The 25,161-nt window shown below is 42.8% G+C and overlaps 2 protein-coding genes across 2 annotated transcripts; one reads left to right on the plus strand and one right to left on the minus strand.

Moving 5' to 3' along the window:
- The first annotated feature begins 12,360 nt into the window (after window positions 1-12,360).
- Window positions 12,361-16,222, plus strand: LOC122008262. Its single transcript, XM_042563943.1, has 2 exons — window positions 12,361-12,622; window positions 15,675-16,222. The coding sequence occupies exons 1-2, from the start codon at window positions 12,462-12,464 to the stop codon at window positions 16,000-16,002; spliced, it is 489 nt and encodes a 162-aa protein (XP_042419877.1). The 5' UTR covers window positions 12,361-12,461; the 3' UTR covers window positions 16,003-16,222.
- Window positions 16,223-17,934: 1,712 nt separating this feature from the next.
- LOC122007921 (phenylalanine ammonia-lyase 2-like) lies at window positions 17,935-21,191 on the minus strand. The gene is made up of 2 exons (XM_042563459.1): window positions 20,700-21,191; window positions 17,935-19,813 (listed from the first exon to the last, which is right to left on the minus strand). The coding sequence occupies exons 1-2, from the start codon at window positions 21,086-21,088 to the stop codon at window positions 18,064-18,066; spliced, it is 2,139 nt and encodes a 712-aa protein (XP_042419393.1). The 5' UTR covers window positions 21,089-21,191; the 3' UTR covers window positions 17,935-18,063.
- Window positions 21,192-25,161: the final 3,970 nt, after the last annotated feature.

Below are 25,161 nucleotides of genomic sequence, written 5' to 3' on the forward strand. Positions count from 1 at the left end.
TCTAGTTTTTTTTTTTTGGAGAATGTTATTTTTTTTATAAAACATATGTAGAAAATATAAATCAAATATTTATATTTTCCCGAGCAGTAGCACCATCGTCAGCCATGGAGTAACGACCATATCCGAGCCTCACACGAACGAGGTAAACCATCCGCTCGGGAGGAGGAGTATAGAAGCAATGTCGCCCGAGGGGAGATCAACATCATAGCTGGTGGACTGACTAGCAAAGACTCGAATCGAGCCCGAAAATCATACGTTCAAAGGTTGGAGATCCACGTCGTAGGCTACAGTCAAGAGAGGGCGAGCGAACTGGAGATCAGCTTCGGCCCCAGGGATCTTGAGGGGATTGAAGTGTCGTACGAAGACACCCTCATTATCCGAGCGATAATTGTCAACTATACTATTCACCGCATATTCATTGACACAAGGAGCTCGGTCAACATCATTTTCAAGAAGGCGTTCGATCAGCTCCAGATCGACCATGTCGAGTTGCTGCCGATGACGACCCCTCTGTACAGGTTCACCGACAATGAGGTTCAGTCGATCAGCCAAATGAGGTTGGCCATATCACTCGGAGAGGAGCCACTCCGGAGGACGCGGACTGTCAATTTCATCATAGTAGACGCTCCCTCCACCTACAACGTCATTCTGGGTCGACCAGCCATTAATGAGTTCCGAGCGGTAGTATCAACCTACTACCAAAAGATCAAGTTCCCAGTCGAAGACTAGGTCGGGGAAGTCAAAGGGGATCAACTGGCTGCTCGACGCTGCTACATGGAGATGGTCAAGACAGAAGCCAAGTCTGCTCGGAAGACACCCCCGGCTAGAGATACACGCCATAACCAAAAAACCTCCTAGTATGGTTTATGAGGAAAAGGAAGAAGTGCAAATATCCCGCCCGAGCAAAGGTGACGACCTTTATAGCGTCCGACCTGGGGGCCGAGCAAAAAGCCTAACTGATCAACTGCCTCCAGCAGAATCATGACGTTTTTGCATGGTCAACGCACGAGTTGCCCTGCATCTCTCTGAGCGTCACGCAACATAAATTCCACGTCTGACCGGACGCTAGGCCAGTAAAGCAGAGAAAAAGAGACTTCAGTGCTGAGCAGAACCTGATTATCCGGGCGGAAGTCGAGAAGCTCCTGGAAGTTGACCACATACGGGAGGTTCAGTTCCCGAATTGCTTGCGAACGTGGTGCTCGTCTCCAAGCCAAACAACAAATGGCGTGTCTGTATTGACTTTCAGGACTTGAAGAAAGCGTGCTCGAAAGATTTCTATCCCTTGCCCTAGATCGATCAGATGGTAGACTCCACTGCGGGGTGCGAACTGATATGCATGTTGAACGCGTATCAGGGGTACCACCAAGTGTCGCTAGCCAAGGAGGATCAGGAGAAGGTTAGCTTTATTACGGCTGATGGAACCTACTGTTACAACATGATATCATTCGGGCCGAAGAACATCGGAGCCACCTACCAGAGGTTGATGAACAAGGTGTTCCGGCAGCAGATTGACTGCAATATGGAGGTATACGTCGATGACATATTGATCAAATACCTTCGAGCGGCTGACCTCTGTGCAGATATCATGGAGACCTAGCAGACACTTAGGACGTATAGAATCAAGCTGAATCTGAACAAGTGTCTGTTCGCCGCAAGGAGCGGGCGTTTCTTGGGCTACATAGTCACCGAGCGGGGCATTGAGGCGAACCCCAGCAAACTAAAAGCACTGCAAGATATGCCGCCTCCAAGAAATTTAAACGAAGCTCAGCGTCTCACCGGTTGGATAACGACATTATCTCGGTTCATCTCCAAGTCATCCGATCGGAGTCTACCCTTCTTCAAGATATTGCGTCGAGCCACCAAATTTCAATGGGACGAAGAGTGCGACCGGGCCTTCGAGGAACTCAAGGTGTATCTGAACTCGTTTCCTGTACTGGCTCAGCCAACTGTCGGTGAGCCGCTCCGAATCTATCTGTCCTCGACCAAGCATGTTGTCAGCTCGGCGTTGGTTCGGTAGAACAGCGAAGAACAACCAGTGTATTTCCTGAGTCATGTTTTAAAAGATGTTGAATCCTGCTACATTGGTCTCGAGAAGCTTGTCTTTGCGTTAGTTCTGGCCGATTGGAGGCTCCGTCCATATTTCCTCGCGCACACAATCATCGTGATGACCAACAACCCTCTGGGGAGAATCCTCCTCAATCTAGAGGCGTCAGGATGGCTGATCAAGTGGATAACAGAACTCAGCGAATTTGACATCCAGTATCAACCTCGAGCGACCATTAAGGCGCAGTCCTTAGTGGACTTCGTCACTACAGTACAGAATCCCCAGAAGCCATTTAGAGGATATATATGGACGGATTGTCCACTCGGTAAGGAAGCGGGATTGGTATACTAGTGATCTCCCTCAGGAAGAGCGGATGCATCTATCCGTTTGGCTGGATTACCGAGCGACCAACAACGAGGCCGAATACGAAGCACTCATAGCAGGTCTGCAGGCCACCCGACACGTTGGAGCTGCCAAGGTTTTAATTCACTCAGATTCCCAATTAGCCGCTCAGTAGCTTATCGGGACATTCGAGATAAGTAACACTCAACTCAATCTCTATGCAAAGGCCTTCGAAAAGCTGAAGGTCAATTTTCGAGAGGTCATCATACAAAAGATTCTCCGAGCGGAGAACTAGGCGGCGGACGAGTTAGCCAAACTAGCTAGCTTGCTATCACCCATTGTTATCACACAGCCGATCGAGCATGTGTCTTTGGTGGTACATATCGATCGGATGGAGGGGCTCACTTTCCCAGGCGATTGGAGGACGACAATGATAGAATTTTTGCAATCGAGAGCTACATCGTACGATCGGGAGGAGGCCCGACTACTCAGAAAAAGGGCTGGTCAGTTCACATTGGTCGGGGACCAGCTCTGCAAGAAGGCTTTTCTAGGCTGCGGCTTAAGTGTGTTGGATCGGAAGACGCCGACTACATACTGCAAGAAATACACCAAGACTCCTGTGGAGGATATCTGGGCACCCGGTCACAAGCGAGGAAGATCTTGCTGGCTGGATATTTCTGGCCGACCTTACAAGCAGATGCCACTCTAGCAGTGGCCACATGCATGTCCTGTCAGAAGTACCATAACCTTTCACACTGACCTACTAAGAAATGAAGGTTTTCACGGTATCATGCTCGTTCGACCAATGGGGTATGGACATCGTGGGACCCTTCCCCATGACGACAAGTCAACGGAAGTTCTTGCTTATCGCAGTGGATTATTTCTCCAAATAGGTCGAAGCGGAGCCACTAGCGAGAATAACCGAGCAGATGGTCCAGAAGTTTATTTGGCAGCACATCATCTGTCGGTTCGGGATTCCACGTCGACTCGTCTCAAACAATGGTAGGCAGTTCACCGGGCAGAAACTCAAAGAATGGTGCGAGAGGTATGACATTCAGCAGACCTTCACTTTCGTAGAATACCCTTAGAGCAACGGGCAAGTCGAAGACGCCAATCGGGAGATCTTGCGTGTCCGGCTCGACCATGTTAAAGGAAGCTGGGTGGACGAGCTCCCCGGCGTGCTATGGGCAATCCGCACGACACTTAAGGAAGGTACGGGAGTAACCCCATTCCACTTGGTGTATGAAGGCGAAGTGGTCATCCCCGTCGAAATCGGAGTCGAGTCCGACCGGATACAAAACTATAACGAGGGCAACGTCGAGCGGAGGCTATTAGAGCTGGACCTGGTGGATGAGGCGTGCGCTAAGGCCGCCATTTGATTGATGGCCTACAAGCAAAGAACGTGGCAAAACTACAATAGGAGGGTGATTCCGAGATCAATCTAGGTCAGGGACCTCGTATGGAAGAAGGTGAAGCCTGTTGGCGATGTCACCAAACTGGAGGCTCCATGGGTCGGACCCTTTAAGGTCATGGAAAAGCTCCGCTCAGGCGCCTACTACCTAGAGGATGAAGACGGACGACAACTAGAACGTCTGTGTAGTGCGAACCATCTCCAGTCGTACCAAGACGGATGAGAGGTGCGCTGATGTAATTAATGTATTTTCCCTATCCCTACGCCATTTAAAATGCAGGGTTAAAATCAAAAGCAAACGCTTGCCAAAGTCTTTGCCCATCGACATGAGTGATGACATTAAACTCAAGTCTCCACCGACGGTCGAGCGGCGACCTTAAACTCCTGCCTTAGAAGACCGTCGAGCGACAACATTAAACCCAAGTCTCCACCAACGGTCGAGCGACAACTTTAAACTCCTGCCTTAGAAGACCGTTGAGCGGCGACATTAAACCTAGGTCTCCACCGACGTTGAGCGACGACCTTAAACTCCTGCCTTAGAAGACCATCAAGCGGCGACGTTAACCCCAGGTCTCCACCGATGGTCGAGCGACGATCTTAAACTCCTATCTTAGAAGACCGTCGAGCGGCAACGTTAAACCCATGTCTCAATCAACAGTCAAATGACGATCTTAAACTCCTACCTTAGAAGACCATCGAGCGGCGACGTTAAACCCAGGTCTCCACCGACGGTCGAGCGGTGACGTTAAACCCTAGAGTCGAGCGGTGACTATAAACCCCAGAGATGTGACCCTAATGAGTTCAATAATAGATATGTATCACCCGTCCAAGATTGAAAGGGCAAAAGCTTTAGGCAAGCAAATATGTGAAGAACTGCCAAACAACTTCATTGATAATGAACAAAAAGCTGCCAAACGGCTGTCAAACATGCAACACTTTGTTACAGACTCCCTTCTCACTCGAGTTACAGAAGCCCTCCTCACTCGATGTAATCAAAAGCTTCATCAGGAATAAGTTGAGGAGGTGGATGTCGTCGACAGCGTCAGCAAGCAAGGCTTCAGGGAGATGACCGTTTGTCTTCTGCTGGGTGATCGTTGTGTCAATGGCCAGTTCAAACGATCGGATGATCCGTGTGGACGCCTTCACAAGGAACTGGTCCGAGCGAAGGTATCCCTGCTTCATGGCCGCGAAGTGGCTCGGCTTGGCATCCTAGTAAGTCTTCAGGGCCGCACGGGAGGTCTGCAGAGAATCTTCGAGTGCCTTCACTTGCCCTTGAAGAGCGGTCACCCGAGTTGAGCGACTCTCTCACTCTGCAGCCAAAAGGTTCTCCACCTTCTTGAGCTTCTCGGCTAAGTTTCAAGCTTCTTGGTTCTTTAGATCCAGGTCAGCTATAGCTCGATTTTTTCTAATGGTGGTCAGATCGATCTTATGGTCATAGGATTTCACCTGGGTCTCGAGCTGACCCATCATGATCGCCTGGTCAGTGGAAGTCTTCTGCTCAGCCTCCAGAAGCTTCTTGGTCTTGGCCAGATCGGCCCGCAGCTTGGCAATCTAAGGCCCTTGGGAGGAAGAAGCTCCACCAGAAATCTTGAGCTTCTTAAGCTCCTCCTCCATCAGCGCCAGGCGGTTGTACACCGCCACACTCTCCACCCAGTACTACAGCCGAACGGAAGAATGTTAGTGTCGAACGAAGGTAAATCATGAATAGATAAAGAACTTACGTCGGTGGTCATTTACATATGGTTGTTGCCAAGCAGCCCGGGAGGCATCATTGCAACACACCCTCTAGCTTCCTCCCAAACCTTAGCGAGCGGCCCGCGGATGTGTATCTGATGTTTGAGAGTCTACGGTTGATCGTCGACCGCCAGGAACTCCTTCGTTGGGAGGTGGGGAATGGCAGTCACTGATCGGCGACCACTCGGGGCTGACTGAGAAGAAGCCGCGGGCCAGAAGCTTGGGAGGCCGAGGCTGGAAGGATGTCGGATCGTAAGACCCTCGGCCAAGCCGAAGGAAGAGAGGAAAGTGGTTGGACTGCGATCGATTCAGGAGGTAGATCGGCAAACGAGGGGGTCCGATCGGAGGAAATGGTCTCGACTGTCTCATAAACGATTGGAGAGGAGGTGTCGCCCCGCTCGGGAGAGCGCACCACCGAAGTAGCCGAACGAGATGAGGTGGTCGTGTGGTGTCTCTTGCGTTGAAGTAAAGGAATCTCACCAGAAGACCCCGAACCCTCGACTTGGGTGGCAGGCTAGGACTCAGAAGGAAGCGGATCCCCGGTTGGTTCTGTGGGGAGAGGCTGACCGGCGACACCCCCTCCTTCAGTTTGCGATGCCTCGCTCTCACCCTCATGAGAGCCGACCGGAGTCAGACCGAGGCTCTCCATCTCTTTTGCTGTTGCTACCTCGATCTCAGCCTGCTTAACCTTCATAAGTCCAACGGCTAAGGAGTGCATCATGATGTCGGCTGCAAAAGAAAGAAAGAATCAGTTAGACTCAAAAGAAGAAAGAAGAGAAAATTTCATACCTAGGTTGCTCGGGAGCTTCTCCGGATCGGACTCATCCCGAAGGTACACATCACCCCTCCCGGCAGCAACTTATGGATGTTGAATTTCTAGCCGCCCAGCAGGTTGGCTGCATGGAGATAGTCCAGTTGGCTCCTATACTTCGGCAGCTCCGGTTGAGGCGGGAGGTCGACCTGCCACTTGGTACGGAAGCTCGGCCACTCGGGGAGACGCATATAGGAAGAGTAATCTTTTCAATGTTTATTGGAAGATGACATTTTGTCGAAGAAGACCAAGTCAACTTGAGACTAGAAGAGATAGGTGTCCGGCTCAGACTGCTTGGGGTAATAGAAGTAGTGGAATACCTGAGGTGTGAGGGAAATACCATGCTCTTTGAACAATACAACCACACCGCATAGGAGGCGAAAAGAATTAGGGACGAGCTGCACCAAAGGGACACGAAAATAATTACAGACTTCAGTTATGAAAGGATGGATTGGGAATCACAGACCGACCACGAATTGGTTGTGGAAAAAGCAGACAGTGTCGATCGACGGATCATTGGCTCGATCGAACGGGGAGGCTAAGACTATTTCGTGGTCAAGAGGAATGTCAAAGGTGTTGACGAGGCTCGCAACGTCATCCGCGTCGAACCGAGTCTCTATGGTGTTGTACCAGAGATCCAGAGCAGGGTCGGGCGACTGCGATGAACTAGCCATCGTCGGAAAACAAAAAAATAGGAAGATGGTCGGAAAAAGGCGATGGGAAAACGCCAAAGTAGGAGCAAGGAAGCAACTTTAGAAAAAGAATCAGGCAGAAGCAAGGTTGAAGAGCTTATAGACGGATCACTGGGGGAAGAAGCCGAGGTATCGTCGGAGCACACGGGAAAGACGCCAGCGATCGAGCAGAAGCCGACAATGCGACTTTATAAAGAGGGGGATCGGCCGACTGGAGCCGTCCGATCTAGGGCACATAATCTAAAGTACAAATCCGACCGTTGAATTTAAACCGTCGATCGTCACATCACCCCTGTCGCTTCGATCATGCAGTGATGGCGGCAATGCCACGTGGCGTTCGCTTACGGGGAGGCATTTAATGAGCGCATGCTCAGACCTTTATGGCGGGATTTGCACGAATTCCGAGGAGATTTGGGCAACATCAGCATTGACCGCGCGACTCGCGCCCATCCGAAGACGCCAAAGGAGAAATTTCCCAAGTGTAAATTCCCAGGGTGCCGAGCGACCTGGGAGATCAGGCTTACGTGGGTCAATCGAGGCGCAACCAACCCTTGGCCGATCGACCAATTGGTCATCAGACTACTTGTTCAGTCAGTCGGACTCACAACCTCCTTCGACTAGACTTGAGAGGGATGCACGTGATCCAGTGGTAAAGGTGGAGCCCACCTTGTAGGTGGTCATTGACACGTGGAGGGTCATAATCAAAGTGGTTAACGTCATGGGCACTCATTCGATCGGGAGAACCACCTTCCCGATCGGCATGAAGAGTAGCCGATCCAACACTTTGACAGCTCGGCCAAATACCAAGCTTCCGACGCTCAAAAAGCTCAAGCATGGAAGGACGAGGGCCGAGCGACCGTCTCACTTGGTTAAACGGTGGACACAACCCCGACCAAGTAGGCAGGGCTCCCTGCCTCGACGGGACGGAGCCAGACAGTGGACCATTGGCCGAGCAGATGCTCAGCCCAGCCACAATATCGCCCGGACAATAGACTGGCTAGCTAGGCGACACTCCCGCTCGGCCTAGCCATGGTATCACCTAGATGACAGACTGATCGAGCGGCTCTCCCGCTCGGCCCAATAACGGACAAAAGGAGCAGTTAGGAATATCTTCCTAAGGACCAGTGTCGTAGTCATCGACAAGCAGCATGGTTAGATAGAGAATCGTACGGTGGAAGCTTCCATTGTCATGACAGGGATATGCTCGGACTGTTAAGGTATGGCGTCAGACACGCTTTTCTGACACATCATTTCCAGGTATGCTCTGATAAGCATGCACACACCTCTCGGGAGCCCTATATAAGTACCCCCAAACTTCGACGAAGGTATGTTGACTCCTACTGCAGCTACAGTTACGCTGCTGCTCCTTTCTCTTCTCCACTTCATTTGCTTGCTGTCGATGATTGACTTGAGCGTCGGAGGGCCATCGCCGGGGAACCCCTCTCTGGCTCGGCACTAACGACTTGTGGTTGCAGGTTTAGCTCGTCGGAGGTCCACGTCATCTTCAGTCTACATCCAGTCAACATGAGCACCCTCTCCCCAGCGTCTGTCGACTCATCCAGACAGGATCACAACTCATTTCAGGTCATATTGATTTCTAAGGTTATAAGAAGTCCAACGATGCTTTTCATTGCTTATTTTAACTTTTCCAAGTGTGTTAAAATATTATCGGAAGAATCAACCAAATGCGTGACTTATATGAACCCCAAGCCTGATATGAGTCCACATTAGGTTGATTCTTCTAATAATATTTTAACACCTCCAGAGAAATCAAAATAAGCAATAGAGGTCATCGTTGAATTGGTTACCATCTCAAAAATCTATAGGACCTTTCATTACTTATTTTAGTTTCTTTAGAGGTATTAAAATATTATTGGAAGACTTAACACAACATGGATTTGATATGAATTATGGACCTAATATCATATCAGGTCCACATTGAGCCTGATATGATGGTGAAAATTGTCTTTTAAGTAATTCTTATTTTCTTTTGACTTGGGTTAAGATTGTTATAGCATATCTTCTCAACTTACTCAATATGTGTTTTATGGTTTGCATTAAGAAATATGCATTACAGTTAGAGTGCGTTTGATTCGGGGTTATTCTTGATAACCTTGGTTATCCATCAAAGGTTATCAACAAAAACCTTGTTTGGTTTAGGTATTCGATGATTCCCGAGTAATGTTCCATGCCCGACACGTCAGCAAAAGGGTCATGCAACCCGGAATCGAAAAACCTCAGAAAACTAAGGTTTTTCTTGATTCCAGGGTTAACGAATTTTTTTTTACCAAAAATACCCTCCGATAAAAAAAACATGAAAAAAGAGAAAAAATGTAAAAAAATATTAAAAAGTATAAAATTAAAAAATTTAAATTTTTTTTTAAATAAATAATTTTTAAAAAATAAATTTAAAAAATAAAAATTGTAAAATTTAAAAAATTGTAAAATTTTTTAAAATTTTAAAAATTTTAAAAATAAAAAATTAAAAAATTTATAAAAATTAAATAATTAAATAATTTAAAATTTTAAAAAATTATAAAAATAAAAAAATTAAAAATAAAAATTTTAAAAATGTAATTTTTTTAAAAATAATATAAATAATATAAAAACATAAAAAAAAATAAAAAACACATAAAAAATAAAAAAATATACCGGAAAAAGAAAAGTAAAAAAACATAAAATAATAATAATAATAATAATATTATTATTATAGTTGGTTTTGTAACTGAGGGTAATATGGTAAAATATTAAACTAGGGTATTCATTAAAATCTTCAAACAAACAAGTTTTTGTTGCATTATTTAGGTTGAACCAAACAATATTTAGTTATGTTTTATTTCCCATAATCTTGGTTATGTGATTACCTGGTAATCACATAACCAAGATTATACATGATAACTTGAACCAAACACACACTTAGAGACATTCCTCAGCTTAACTATTGTTAACTTGGGTTGTTTAGCTATTCAATACTTGTATGGTAGCTTTATCAGTAAAAAAGAATGATATTGCTCTTGGAGCTAATAGTTATCTATGATAAAAAACTGGAAACAATTTTCATTGGTTGAAAACTAAAAATACACTCTGCTGAATAAAAAATCAACTCTGCACTAGTAAAAAAAAATGAAAAATTTGCCCACTTAATTTAAAGTTTGGTTGTAGTTAACCAATCAAGAACTCAGTTATTTGTTTCTTTTTTCATGAGATAAAAAAGCTTATTATAGCTTAATTATGCTACATTTTGAGGCATCTACCACTCTCATTTATTTTGATAGGTGCTTTGGACTTTGGAAGCTATTTACCAGATTATTATTATTATTAGTTCATCTATTTCAATGTATTTTAGTACCTTTATTTGAGATGTTTGATTAATTTTCTTAAACTATTCAGTGTAGCTTACAAAGATTTGACTCAGTTGCAAATTGTTCTTACTTTGTAGTTTGTGTTTGGGATGTAATGTAATTTTGAAAGTTATGCCTTTGTGGTATAATTTCTATTGTACAAAGCATGCATCAGCTAAAAGATTGTGTGTCTGACATGGATAGGTAATCCGATTAGACTCATGTAAGGTTTTATAGATTTATGAGGGTGTAAAGACTAATCTCCTCTATCATTTTTTTCAATTTTTTCAATTATGTTAAAATATGATTCGAATAATCAATTAAATATCAAATCATATCAGGTTAATATAGAGATAATATAGAGTCATATCAGGTCCATTAAATAATATCAGTTAGCCTCATCGATTATCTCTGCGATGACCAGTTTGATCCCACGAAAGTTTCCCACTGGCCACCAGAGTAAATCGAGAAGTGCACACGGCGTTCAACCCAGAAGCCCAACATCATTTGAAGAAAAAATTTCTGTAAATACGTCGTAGTTGGAGTTCAAACCGCGGATGCCTGGATAATAATCTGGATGTCCTACCGAGACACCATGACGCTAGGGACTAAACCATATCAGGTCCACGATTCATATCAAGCACACATTGGACTGATTCTTTCAATAATATTTTAACACGTCTAGAGAAGCCGAAATAAACAATGGAGGACATCCTTGGTTTCCTTGCAATATCAAAAATCTATAAGACTTGAAATAAGTCCAATCGAACATATATAGGTACATTAGCGGATTTCGATCAAAATTCATTGATCGACCTAAACAAGTTCAATTAGATCCATTTCAAATCTTATGAATTTCTGATATTGAAAGAAGTTCAATGGTATCCTCTATTGTTTATTTTGACCTCTTTATAAATGTTAAAATATTATTAGAATAATCAGCTAAACATGGATCTGATATGAATCGTAACTCGATATAGTTCCATTTTAGGGTCACGTTGGACCTGCTTTATCTTATGATAAAAAAAAGATTAACCAGGCTGGGTAATATCGAGTCTGGGGTGACTGGTCCGGTCTCATGGAAGTTTTCCACCGGCCACCAGTGTTAATCGGGAAGCACTCGCAGCGGGCAACCCAAGAGCCCAACATCTTTTAGTTGTGTGTCCTATTTGGAGGAAAAATTCCTGCAAATTCGTCATAACTAGGGCTCGAACCACGGATACTTGGGTGACAACCTGAATGTCCTGTATATGCACCATAGCCCGGGGGCGTTTTATCTAATGATAAAGATTGTCTTTAGGATTCATGTTTTCTCAATTGGGTTATAATTTTTAAGTTATTTTTTAAAAGATTTTATCGCTAGGGGTCAGATTTTTCAATTAAATTATAGTGTTTAATAAAAAGAAAAATTAAAAATAAAAAAATTTAAATATTTATGGAGTATTATAATGTATTTAGAGAATATAGTTATGTATTAGAAATTTATATAAAGAAATATTAATTTTTTTAGTTAATAAAAGTCTGATATGCGATGTGCACAGTTATAACATATCGTGATTATATATATATAATTTAGAGTAAAAAAATAAAAATAAAATGTTAAATTTCTCATAAGGGATAAAATAAAAAAATATATAATTAAATGTGTCCTTTAATAAATATTAACGTAGTGGTGTATTTTGATAAATTCAAAAATTTACACTATTCTTTTGATAAATTAATGTAAATTATTTATGAATATATTTTTCTTTATTCAATATTTATATAATTTATCCTTTTCCAAAGGAAAAAAAATCCAGCAAAATCTATTTTCAGAATCATAATCTAACAGCGTCATGGATTGGATTGACCTTGGAAGATTCACAATTCACCAGGAAACTGTATCAGTTTTGAATCGGACAAAAGTAGTCAATTTGGTAATGTTCGAGGGCGTTCTTGTCAATCGACCCACGAAATAATTGCTACCAGTCAATTCAAATGAGGAAGCAGAGAGAGAGAGAGAGAGAGAGAGAGAGAGAGCGCGGAAATAAAGTGTTCTCGGCTTCATCTGGGGTACTGAAGCGGCGTGAGCACGGAGAGAGAAGGAATGGCGACCGTATTGCTGCCTCTGGCGGTCATCTATCTTCTTGGTAGTGCAGGTTTGGGCGTTCAAGCCACTTCTAGCGGAAGGGAAGGCCTCAGATTGACGACAGATGCGAGAATGCCCGGCTATCTCTACGTCAGACCCACTGGAAGATGCACTCCCCAGTACGTCCAATAACCCTAAATCTCTCTCTTTGATTGTTTCAATGCACGCGAAAGAGAAAGCTTTGTGATTTCTTGTGTTCATGTGTCTTTTTCGTGTGTTCTTTCCCCTTGCAATAATACGGTTGCAGTAGGGTTTTAGCTTGATGTGGACTTAGGGTTGGTTTACCGTGTGGAAAGATAGACAGGAGGTCGACACAGAAAAAGAGAGGAAGGATATAGAAAACATTATCTGTCCTGGTAAACCAAGTCTAGATGTCTGAATCTGGGAGCTTGATTAGAGCTTTAGAGTTGCATAAAGGGAGTTGGGAAGAAGCAAACAAAGAGTATGATGGGATTGGATGAAGGAGATGATTTGTCATAGTTTATAGGTGCAAAGATGTGGGACAAGCATAGTGCAGCAGCAAAACGTTCAGCAGACTCCCAAGCACCCACGCTCCAAATCCCAGGGCATTATCATCCAGTGAGATGAAAAATATAGGAAATTGGCTGCTGGTCGCGGGGGCGAACTGGGGAAGGCCACCCACCTCCAGGATTAGTCGAGTCTAAGGCCCAGACACTAGACAACTGGACTATCAAAAACAAAAAAAATATATGTGGGACAAGCTTGGGATGAAAGAGATGTCTAGTTTTATCATATTTTCATGCTAAAGAGTGAGTTGGGAGAGATTGAAAATCCTTGAACTGTTTCTCTCTACTGGGTGCTTGTGATCAAATTGCATTCTCAACTGAGAGATATAACTCCAGTTGAGATCTCTTAGAAATTTCAATGACACATATCTACTCTCCTACTAGAGCATAAATTTGCAGCATCAAGTTCTAGTTTCTAATAGTTTATATTATTTTTAGCATAATCCTTAATAAATATCTGGGAGGCTTGTTGTAAAACTATAGTTTACTAGTCTATCTATTGTTTCTTTCGAGGTAAAAAATCCAAGGGAAATCAACCAATTGAAAATAATGTGCATGTGCAGTCTGCCATGCTCACTCAGCTCATGGTATCTTCATGGCAAATACAATATGCAGTTGCCTTGATAACATTCACAATGCACTTGTCTAGTTATTGTTAAACTTGCCAATCTTTAGCCGTCTGGTCTTCTTGTTTGCATGGACCATCTACATCATCAATGTTTGATCCATGATTATTGATCGACTATCATTTCTAAACCACCTATTTTATTGATCCTTTTTCATATCTTTACCTTGCCTTATGGGGTTCTTCTCACCTTTTCCATGAGCTGCTAGATATTAGTTTTTCAATTTTCCTCTTAAGAAACCACTAGTTTCCTTGACCATAGGCATTGCTTTCTAATCATATCGTCTATGCTGCACCTTCACATCTCATCTATTATCTCTAGCCCTACTACTTCTATATCCTTCTCCCCATTTCTGAGATATCTATGGTAGTAAGAACTCATCTTACTCTCCTTGTATCTTACAATGAAGAGTTTGTCCATATTACAAAATCCACATGTTGACCACTTTGTAGTTCAATGCAAAAAAAATTTGGTCTTTTGTGATGACAAAAGGCACTGCTGATGATTTCATATCTGACACTAATACTCAATTTTGATGGAAAATTTCATCACAGCAACTGCTACAGATGGTTTTGTCACTGATAACTTTGTGACAAAGCGAAAATGGCGCAAATTGCTATAGGAAATGCTATAACAAGACCATCACAGGATTAATATCTGTGATGTTAATGCAACAAAAACATTTTATTGGAAGGAAACTGTAACAAAATCACTTCACACTTTAAGAGAACATATAGAGAAACCATATTCTATTTTGTATTGTCAAGATAGCAGAATGTAAGTGGTGACTTAGATACATGAATATCAGATCCCTACTAGTATGGTCAACTCCATCGCTTGTCATAATTATATGAAACAATAGTGAAATAGTGGGGCTGGACTGTGAGGGGCGTTTGGGGTGAGCATAATCACTTTTTGCTATAATAGTGAAATAAATTTTGCCCTTGGGGCAATGGTGCATCGGCAGGGCACCTTCTCAGTTTCCTAGACATCTAAGGATCGAGTCCCAGTGCAATCAATGAAATAGGCCGATGAGCAATTGACATAAGAATGCTAGGCTGATGGACTGCCTGCTGCGAGCGCTTCCCGATTTACTTTAGTGGCCGATGGAAAACTTCAATGAGGCCGAGCTGGTCACTCCCAGAATTAGTTGACGTAAGCTGAATATATGGTGTCAACTAAAAAAATTAGTGAAATAGATTTTGATGTGAGACCCAAAGGAAGAAATTGCAAAATGCTGGCATCTAAGCTATTAGCTATGCTTGGATGACAACACTTCAATATTTGTAAATTCTTTTTTTTTTCACTTTAGATGGAAAGGTAATTAGCAAGGTAGATTTTTTTCTCTCTAATAGATACATCCATTGATTATGTTTCAAACCTCCTACTTTGGATTTCATATGATAAAAAAAAAATGATAATCCCAGTTAGTCTCATTGACTATCTCTAGGGTGACCGGTCCAGCCCCACGGAAGTGTTCCACCGGCTACTAGGGTAAATCGGGAAACGTGCGAGGCAGCCAACCCAGACGCCCAACATTCTTTGATTGCGCTCCTCATTTGGAGGAAAATTCCTGCAAATACGCCGTAGCTGGGGATCGAACCGCGGGTTGGGTGACAATCTGAATGTCCTACCGCGACACCATGCCCCGGGGACTTGGATCTCATATGATAAAGCGTATAGGTGGATGCTCCATTGAATCAAACATGAATTAGGAAATATGCTCTCTATTTTGTTATAATATAGACCAAACCTTACGTTCTAGTTATTTCATTTTTTCAATCTGCAAAATACTAGTGTAAAGATTTTTGTAAAACAACACTCACTTTATTCATTGCTTCTCATTTTGATTTTGATAACATATCCTATAATGCATGTAGAAGGTTTGAATGCTTAAAAGCATTAGGGAATTTCAACTGTCATACCCTTTATAAACTCTGATGGTGTATCATGAAAGACCTTATATTGACATTTTGTTTCATATTTTTGTGATAAACTAACTTAGCAAGTTCTCTTAGATTCTGGAGCAGTGGAAGAGAACCATGGCCCAACATGGTCCCTCTTGATTCATCTGTCTCTAAAGTTTTTGGGTCAATGTTGCTGGAGAGATATGAACCGGGCTTAACTTTGTTAGAGGCAACACAGCGGAATGATGACATTGGTGGAAGTGTCTTCTTCAAATTAGTGAAGCAATCCAGTGCTGCTCTCCTCAATGCTTATTCTCGGCCTGGCTTCCCCTACACTGCTTGGGAGATCAAAAGTTTGGTCTTGGAGGCTCTCATATCAGACGCTGCTGCTGCTTTGCAAGCCGAGCAGTTCAAACAAGCTAATGAAGCATGCCACTAACGGTTAGATGCTTCCAAGATCATACAAACTTTGCTCCCATTTAGTTTCTGATTCTGCATGTAATGTTTGCGCGATTTAGTGTTGGTGATAACAAATTCTTCAGGAATCATTTTGATTGGTGGAGCAAGATTTGTGCATGCCTAGGGTAGTAGAATTTCATGGACTATGTCCGTGTATGGAACCCTTCCTGTAATATAAGCCTTTAGATGCTTCTCTGCTCTGTTATTCTGTTTTGTTACATTTTTGCACATCCACATTGTTAGTGGTCTATTTAGTTAGGATTGTAAACGAGCTGAGCTTTGGGGTGTTCAAGTTTGTTTGATAAGATAATCAAGTCGAGCCGAGTTTAAAATTAATCAAACTTTTGAAATGAGTGTTCAAGCTTGATTTGATTTATTTTTTATAAGCTTGAGCTTGATTTATTTAGATGTTATCAAATTCTCAATTTAAGTTTGGCTTGAGTTTAGTTCGTTTAGATGTTATCAAGCTTTCAATTCAAACTTGGCTTGAGCTTGATTTGAGTTTGGTTCGTTTAGATGTTATCAAGTTTTCAATTCAAGTTTGGCTTGAACTTTAGTTTGTTTAGATATTATCAAGTTTTTAATTCAAATTTGTTTGATTGTCTGAAATTTTTAGTTGTTTGATTGGTTATTGAATTTGATAATTTAAATTTATTTATTTTATTTTATTATTTATTTAGCACGTTGAAAAGAGTTTTATTAATGAATATGGTTCGTGAATATTGTTTATGAATGTTGTTCGTGAATATTGTTCACGAACGTTATTCATGAATATTGTTCATAAATGTTAACAAGCTGAACATATAGTGTTCAAGCTTGTTTGTTTAGCTTAACGAACTGTTTAAGTTTGTTTATTTAATTAATCTTATATATATTAATGAACATAAACAAGCTCTTATGAAATTGAACATCAAATTTATTCATGAACGTTTGATTCGTTTACAGTCTTATATTTAGTCATTTGGTGATTAGTATTTTGGTGTTGTTTCGAGGTTATTTTATCAAACCCAATTTCCTAGTTTTGAGATAGATTTTTGGATTTGGAAGTGTAGACATAGTTCAAGGATCCCTAAGAGTTTCTTTAAGGGGCCATTGAACGCTTTTGCGCCACTCTGGACAGGAAGCTTCTCCACTGAAGTTCAAGAATCTTGGAATTAGACAATGATTGCATGTTGCTAAGAATCCAATAAGAGCATCTCCAATGGAGAATATTTGGAGAGGATATTTTTTCAAATATCCCTCTTCAAATATTTCTTATTGTGAGGGATATTTGAGGGATATTGGAAATCATCAGGCATAAATTTGTGCTTGGTGATCTTCTCTTGTGGGGCCCACCAAAGTGATGGGTTTTTTAATTTAATTAAATCTGATGTGTCCCACCAAAATGGTATGGAAGTGGAGATATTTCATTGTGAAAGTTGAGATATTTGAATAGTAAAATATTTGAAAAATGATGTGGAAGTGGCTAACAAGAGTTAAACTTCGAGTTCTTTAATGGATCAAATCACAGAAACAATAAGGGCATCTTCAATGAGGTATATTTGGAAGAGATATTTCTCCAAATATCCCTCCCTCTCAAATATCTCCCATTATGGGGAATATTTGAGAGGTGAATAATAATCACCGGGCATAAATTTTTACCGATTTCATGATAGGTGGTATGCAAATGGATCCCATAAGGGATAATAATATTTTATTATATAATTTGAGATATTTGAGAGTAAAATATTTGATAGATAAAACCTATAATATTTAGTTGAGGGGATATTTGATTATGAGATTTGAAGTATTTAAATAGTAAGATATTTAATTAATGAGGTAAGTTATTATGGATGCTCTAAGGAAAACACAAGTTTTTTTTTTTCTACAAACTTCTAGTTCGTTACTGGAACAAGTTACAGAGAATTACAGAGAAAAAAAAATAACAAATGTTCTTAGAGCATCACAAAGGAGCTCCCATTATTATGGATGCTCTTAGGGTGACGACAATGGGAAGAATGGAACAATAACACTTACACGACTAGTTTCACAAACCGATTTCCTAACAGATGGGAAGTGGGGCACCATCCCACTCCTTCAGACACTCGAGAAGAGGCCCGACGAGAAGTCCTCCGTTGATCGCCGAAAACACCTTTTCGAACTCCTCCCCGGGGGACCGCACTTTTTCCCCGGTGAGGAACGCCGCCCCGACCTCCTTCCTCACCAAGCAGTACAAGGGATAGGACCGGCACTCCTTAATCCGATTCTCTATAGCTGCGCTGCCATTTTCGACAGCGGCCCGGGCTGCCTCCACCTCCTTGGGCAGCACCGCCTTGAGTTCCTCCTCCAAATCCAGGATCTTTTGGAAGATGGAGGTGCTGTGCTCGCTCTCCTTCTCGACGTTGCCGAGCGCGTGCTCCACCAGCACCGCCCTCAGCTTCGGCAGCAATGCGTACGTCGAGCTGCAGGGGTCGTCGATGTAGCTGAAGACGTGCTCGCGGTCGACGGCCGTGAGCAAGTCCTTCTCGCAGAACCGCGCGGGGTGGAGCTCGCCGGTGGGGCCGGTGGTGAGCACCCGCTTGGACGCTTGGCTGACGGTGTTCTTCACGGCGTTCTTCAGGTTCTCCTCCAGGTGTCGTAGGTCGATGGCTTGGCAGAGGGCAACCAAGTAGGTGGCGGACATTAGCTTGAGGATGTCGATAGCCTCCGCCGTCTTTCTGGCAGAGATGAGCCCCAGGGAGTTCACGTCCTGGTTGTGCTGCTCCGCGCTCTGCACGTGCGTAGTGACAGGGTTGCCGAGGAATTGGAGCTCGGAGCAGTAGGAGGCCATGGCGATCTCGGCGCCCTTGAAGCCGTAATCGAGGCTGGGATTCCGACCGCCCGTGAGGTTGGAGGGCAAGCCGTTGTTGTAGAAGTCGTTGACAAGCTCGGAGAACTGTGCGAACATGAGCTTACCGATGGCGGCGACGGCGAGGCGAACGTTATCCATGGAGACGCCAATAGGTGTGCCCTGGAAGTTACCACCGTGGAGGACCTTGTTACGCGAGACGTCGATTAGGGGGTTGTCGTTGACGGAGTTGATCTCGCGTTCGATGGAGCGCGTGGCAGCTCGGAGGACCTCGATTTGAGGGCCGAGCCATTGGGGGGATGTGCGAAGGGCGTACCGGTCCTGCTTCGGCTTCTGTAGGGGGTCCTGTTCGTGGAGCTTCTCGGCGAGCTTGAGGAAGGCGCTTCCGGCGAGGACGTGCTCCATGATGGCGGCCGCCTCGATCTGCCCCGGGTGGTGCTTGAGCTTGTGGGTCAAGTGATCTGTGAACTCGGGCTTCCCTTGCATCACCTCGCAGAACACAGCGGAGAGCACCTCCGCGAGGAGAGCGAGGATGTTGGCGTCGTAGAGCACGAGTGAAGCGAGGCCGGAGCCGACGGACGTGCCGTTGACCAGCGCAAGGCCCTCTTTGGGCTGCAGCTCGAAGAAGCCGTGGGTGATGCCGGCACGGCGGAAGGCCTCAGCCGCGTCGATGGGCTCACCGCTTGGCGCGAGCGCCTTGGCGTTAGGACGGCCGGTGAGGAGTCCAGCGATGTAGGAAAGGGGCACGAGATCGCCTGAGGCGGTGATGGTACCCCGGAGGGGAAGGCAAGGGGTGACGCCGGAGTTCAAGAGGCTAGCTATGGCCTCGAGGAGTTCGAACCTGATCCCAGAGAAGCCCTGGAGAAGCGTGTTGATGCGGACGAGCATAGCCGCCCTGGCTGCGGTGGACGGCAGCGTGTGGCCAGCGTCTAGCCGGGAGCCGAATATTCCGACATTGAGGAATCTGCACGGCAAATCCCAAAAAATCTCGTGCTCAAACTACCAAAATCAACTACAGAAAATTATTGAATTTACTATATAACATAGTATAATCTTCTAGACTGATACTTAATCTCCGTTCATGAAATAATGAGTTCTATGAATAAACAAATAGTAAATAAGTGAAACGCCTCCAGGAGAGAGATGAAATCTGGAGAGAAAAAATTGTCTTCTTATAAAGCAGACAAAATCATAGGAGATAGTCAAAATTGGTTCATCTGCAACTTATTGTGTGCCTGAATCATTGGATCACATATTCATTCACAAGTAAACATTCACGCTAGCAGAATAATGGAGGTGAGGCGACGCATTTGGAGTCCCTTGAACCGAACGCAACCATATAAAATTTGACAAGGACATGCTTCTTGAATTTTCTCTCTCCACTTTATTGGGTTTGGTCGGCCGTTCTCGTCGGTGCATCTTTTTCTTCACTTATTGCTGAACAAATCATGTGGATCTGGTCATAAGCTGACTGATTATAATAAAAAAACAAAGACTCTTCTCCCTATCGATTTGGGTGGGGGAAAAAAAAAAATGAAGAACAGCTATGAGGATGATGACCTAAATAAAATGGGTGACAACCAATGCACAGGCTGGAGCATGATTTCAACTCTCCCACTTGCTTCAAGTTGACTATTCAAACTTGTAGTTTAGTCCTTTTAACTCGAACATAAAAGAATGGACGATTTGAAAAATCTGGGTATCTATTTCTCGCCGAAATTGTTTTGGATGATTTAGTCAAATTCACAATCAACTTGCAGAAGTTCATGATGCAGTTAGATGAGTTCGAGATTTGATGAAAAACTATCAAATTAATGGGGAGGGAGAGAGAGAGAGGATAAATGGGTGACCTAATGAGCTCGTTCTGCAAGGCGACGCCTTCCTTGGTCCTCCTGTGGGAAGTGGCCCCGAATCCGGTGGTGATGCCGTAGCTGTCCTTGCCCTTGCTCAAGCTGTCGACCACCCACTGGCTGCTCGCCTGCACGCCCTCCCTCTTCGCCTCCGACAGCTCCACCTTCACCTCCGCCGAGGCGGCCACCGCCGCCACCTGCGAAATCGTGAGCGCGGCGCCCTCGATCCGCACCGACGGCCGGCGGAACTCCTCCGTCATCCTCTTCACCTCCTCCAGGTGGCTCCCCGCCGACGCCGCCGCTACTGCGCCCCAATTGAGGGGATCCGCGGGGGCATTGAGGCAGAGGTCGCCCAAAATGGCGTCGGCAGCTCCGTTGGGGAGATCCATCTAGGGATTGGGAAAGGATCGAGTATGAGAAGGAAAAGGCTGGGCAGGGGAAAAGATGAAGTGTCTTCTCTTCCCTGGGAAGTAAAGGAGAAGGTTTTAACTTTTAAATAGAGAGGTGCCGAGTTGGGTCGGGGGTTAGTTGGCATCGCATGCCAACCGTCGGATGGAACGTGCCCCAGAAGGAGATGAGAGGTTGTCAGGAAGGAAAGATGTAATTTGAGCTTTGTTTTTTATTTAAAAAAACTTCGACAATTTATTGAATCAAAAATAGAATACATTATTCTCGATATGACCTGTATAAAAACTGAAAATTTAATATATCAATATAATTAAATATAATTAAAAGAACTAAATGAATTACATACATAATTTTTAAATTTATGTATCTGATTTGAAAACTGCGTTACCTAATTTATCAAAAAAAAAATTTAACTTGTCCAAAAAAACTAATATCCAATTTACCTTTATAAAAAAAAACATTTAAACAAAAAAATGGCATTTCTATTCCAAAATAGAAACTTTGAAAAATATTTAAATAATTTCGAATGTATTAATACTTTATTCATTTTTTTTAATACTACCTACTCCTTAGATTTAGTAGTTGTATTCTAAATCAGTTCGAAATGATTAAAACATTAAAACAGCTCGAACCAACTTTAGAGACATTAAAATTTGATGCCTTGTGATTAGTAAGTAGCATGAACTGTTTTTTTTTTATAATTTCTTGCCAATTTATATAATGATTATTTTAAAACTAAATATTCAAGTTACTTCCAATTCTAAACCGAATCAATAGTCATAGATTCACATATTATGTGATCACATATGGTCGATTACTTGTGGTGATTATTCTAATGATCAACTAAGGTCGGGTTGAAGATAAACTAGGTCATGCTCCAATCTCCTTAAAAAAAAAAAAATCAAAGAACAAACCTTTTATTATTTTTTTCTTTTTTATTTAATTTATTTTTAAAATAAAATAAATAAAAAATTTCATAGAAGTTTTCCACCAATTATCAGGATAAATCATTAAGCGGAGTTCGAACTACATATGACTGGATGACAACCTGAATATTTTATCACGATATCATGGCTCCAGGATCAATTCACATGATTATAGGTTCATATTAATGAAGATTTTTTAAAAAATATATAAATGTGGGACTAAGATAGATAATTTAATTTTGAAAATCTAAATGGGAGGCCAAAAAAGTAATTAATTAATTGTTATGATATTTAAAATCTTCAATTTGGAAGATTAAATTGAAGTGCATCAAAATCTAAAAAGATATATAAAATTAGAATCGACAACCTTCTACTTTAGAAAGAGAGACCTAAAATGACTTATAAAACAGGATGCGAATGGATGCGTAAAGATAAAATAAAATAAAAAATTTAGTTTCTACGAATTAAAACACATACCAAATGAGATATTTAAAAAAATCAATAATTTAATAAATCGCATTTAATGTTTTAATTGACAATAAAATAGAAAGCTATAATGTACATTTATAATAACAACAGGCAAGACGTCCGTTGATTAAAAGAAACGTATTTTCCCCCTTCTTCTATTTTATTTACTTTTACTCGTGGGATTCTCTTAGCTGGCTTAATGTTTAAGGAACCCGAGCCGATCCGGGAGTGGTCAAAGTGGGGCCGACGGACAGGCCCCATCTCTGGTATTTTTTTTTTTAAAATTTAAAAATAAAAAGGTCGGATCAATTTTTTAAATAATTTTTATATATAATTTTTTTTAAAGTAAATGCTAATCTAAATATAAATTCTAACGTTATAGTTTTGTTTAGTGACAATCTTTAGTTTTTTTCTTCATCCATCCCTTTTTTTTTATTTCTATCTCCCTAAACTTTAAAATCCTTAAATATAAATTTAATTTATATGCTAGGTTAATGAAATTATTCTCGTAAAGGACTATAAAAAAAAAGTTTATGCTTGAATTAGGTTTATGTCATACAATACGGCATGATTTAGAGAATAGGTTATGTCAAACATAACTCATGAGCCAAATATTGTCGTTTAGTCTAGCCGAAGACTTAGTTGAACCCGATATGATATGGCCTCGTCTTTAGCATACGATACGGAACAAGATCTAACCTATATCGAGCTCTGTCATGCTGCGAGGAGTCGAGATCTTACCGACAAATTGTTAACTTGTCGATATCCGCAACTTATTTTCCTTTTGAAAATGAAACTTTCATCTTCTTCTTTTGTGGTCATGTGGGGCTGTAAGAATCCATAATAATGGATGCAAGCTGTATAATGTGTCGGTGTCTATTTTATTTAATGACAATTTTTTCTAATAAAATTAAACGGAATCCTTATAAAATTAATAAAAAAAATCATTATTGGTACGAGAAATATTAGACGATCGAATTTAGATTTTAATAATGAAAATAATTCAAAGTTAAAGTTATTTATAATCTAATAAGTTTACATGCAGTTATACAGGTAAAAAATCTTAAGGGATGGTAACCCTAAGTTATAGGGGGTGATAACCCTAGGCAAAAATTCTTGGCGGGTCGAGCGCTTTGGGCAAAATCCTAGAGTCGGGGACTCAAGGTTGAAATCGTGATGGTCGCGGGCCGGTAAAAGTCTAGACTGGTCGTGGAGCGGACGTCTAGCATGAAGACAGAAAGCATCGGACGCTAAGCAAAAGTCCAGTCGATCTGGAGGACCGGTCTGGCAATATGTAACTTCTCCTGAAAGGAGTAGATGAGGACGCGCTCCCCTATGAGGGAACAGTAGGTGTCGGTTTGACCTAAGGTTTCCGGAGGAAATCTGAAATCAGAACCGGCCAATCCGAAGGCTATCAAAGTTATTTATTATCTGCTATGTGTTAACTCTATTTTGCAGGAAGACTCTGTTGGTTGCTACATCTGGATTCCATTCTGTTCCCCTGTATAAAAATTTTGTACAAGCACAGAACTTTTCCTAGCTACCTATGTGCTCTACTGAAGTTAAACTAGGATTGCAAACGATGCTTAACATTATTAATCCAAGTTGCTCTTCAGAAGTTAAACTTGGATTGAAAACGAAACTTAACATTTTTACTCCAAGTTCAACCGATGTGTTCTTTAGAAGTTAAACTATATTACAGAATATGATTAAACATTTATTTCAAAGATTGGTGATCCGGCGGTTAGAACAGGGGACCCCCATTTTGAGGGGTCAACGCCACGTGGAAGTCAAAGGGTCAGGCGGGCCGGTCGGCGGACCGGAGAAGGATGGGCCGACCTCCCGGCCGGCCGACCGGTGAATAACCGATGGCGATAGGCGCCCCGACAGGAGTCGGGGTTCCGGCGCTCAATTGAACAGTAACGAAGGGCCGAGCGGAAGTCATGCTCAGCCATAGACATAAGGTAACATACTGCTAGCAGTTCCCACATAGCACCTTACCGAGGATCTCCCTAGCATACCGATGCATATGGAGGGCCGGACGTGATGTGAGTGCCGGCCGGTCGGACGTGAGATGAGTGCCGGCTGACCGGACGAGAGATGAATGTCGGCTGACCGGACGGGAGATGAGTGCCGGCCGGTCGGACGCCCCGGCATGGAGTAGGGAGAGAAGGACAAGGAATATCTTATGATAACTGTCAAGTCCTATGACTAGGCCATACTCTAAATCTGGCAGCAAGGTGTTCTGCTGTCCCATCGAAGACGTGCCTGGACTGTAGCAGTATGGTGTCAGGTAAGCTTTCTGACAAACACATACCGAGGTATGGGCTAATGACACGTATTTGCCTCGGTAGGTGTGCGTGAGCTCTTTCACCGCTTTATATAAAGAGCCTTATACTTCGCCGGAGGTACGCGTTCTACAATTTTGACAGTCACTTCTTCACTGTTAGCTTGCCTGACTTGAGCGTCGGAGGGTCGCCGCCGGGAACCCCTTCCCGGCCCGACTTCTTTGCAGGATCGCCGGAAGTTCGCACCAGCATTCGAAGACCCACGTCAGCAACCGGAGAGCGCCACGTGCCCAGCGTCCGTTGATTCAACTTTCGGACAGGATCAATTTGGCGCCGTCTGTGGGAACACTCCTGCATCCGAACGGAAGCAAT

The sequence above is a fragment of the Zingiber officinale genome, chromosome 8A, assembly GCF_018446385.1.
Source record: "Zingiber officinale cultivar Zhangliang chromosome 8A, Zo_v1.1, whole genome shotgun sequence".
Classification (NCBI taxonomy): Eukaryota; Viridiplantae; Streptophyta; class Magnoliopsida; order Zingiberales; family Zingiberaceae; genus Zingiber; species Zingiber officinale.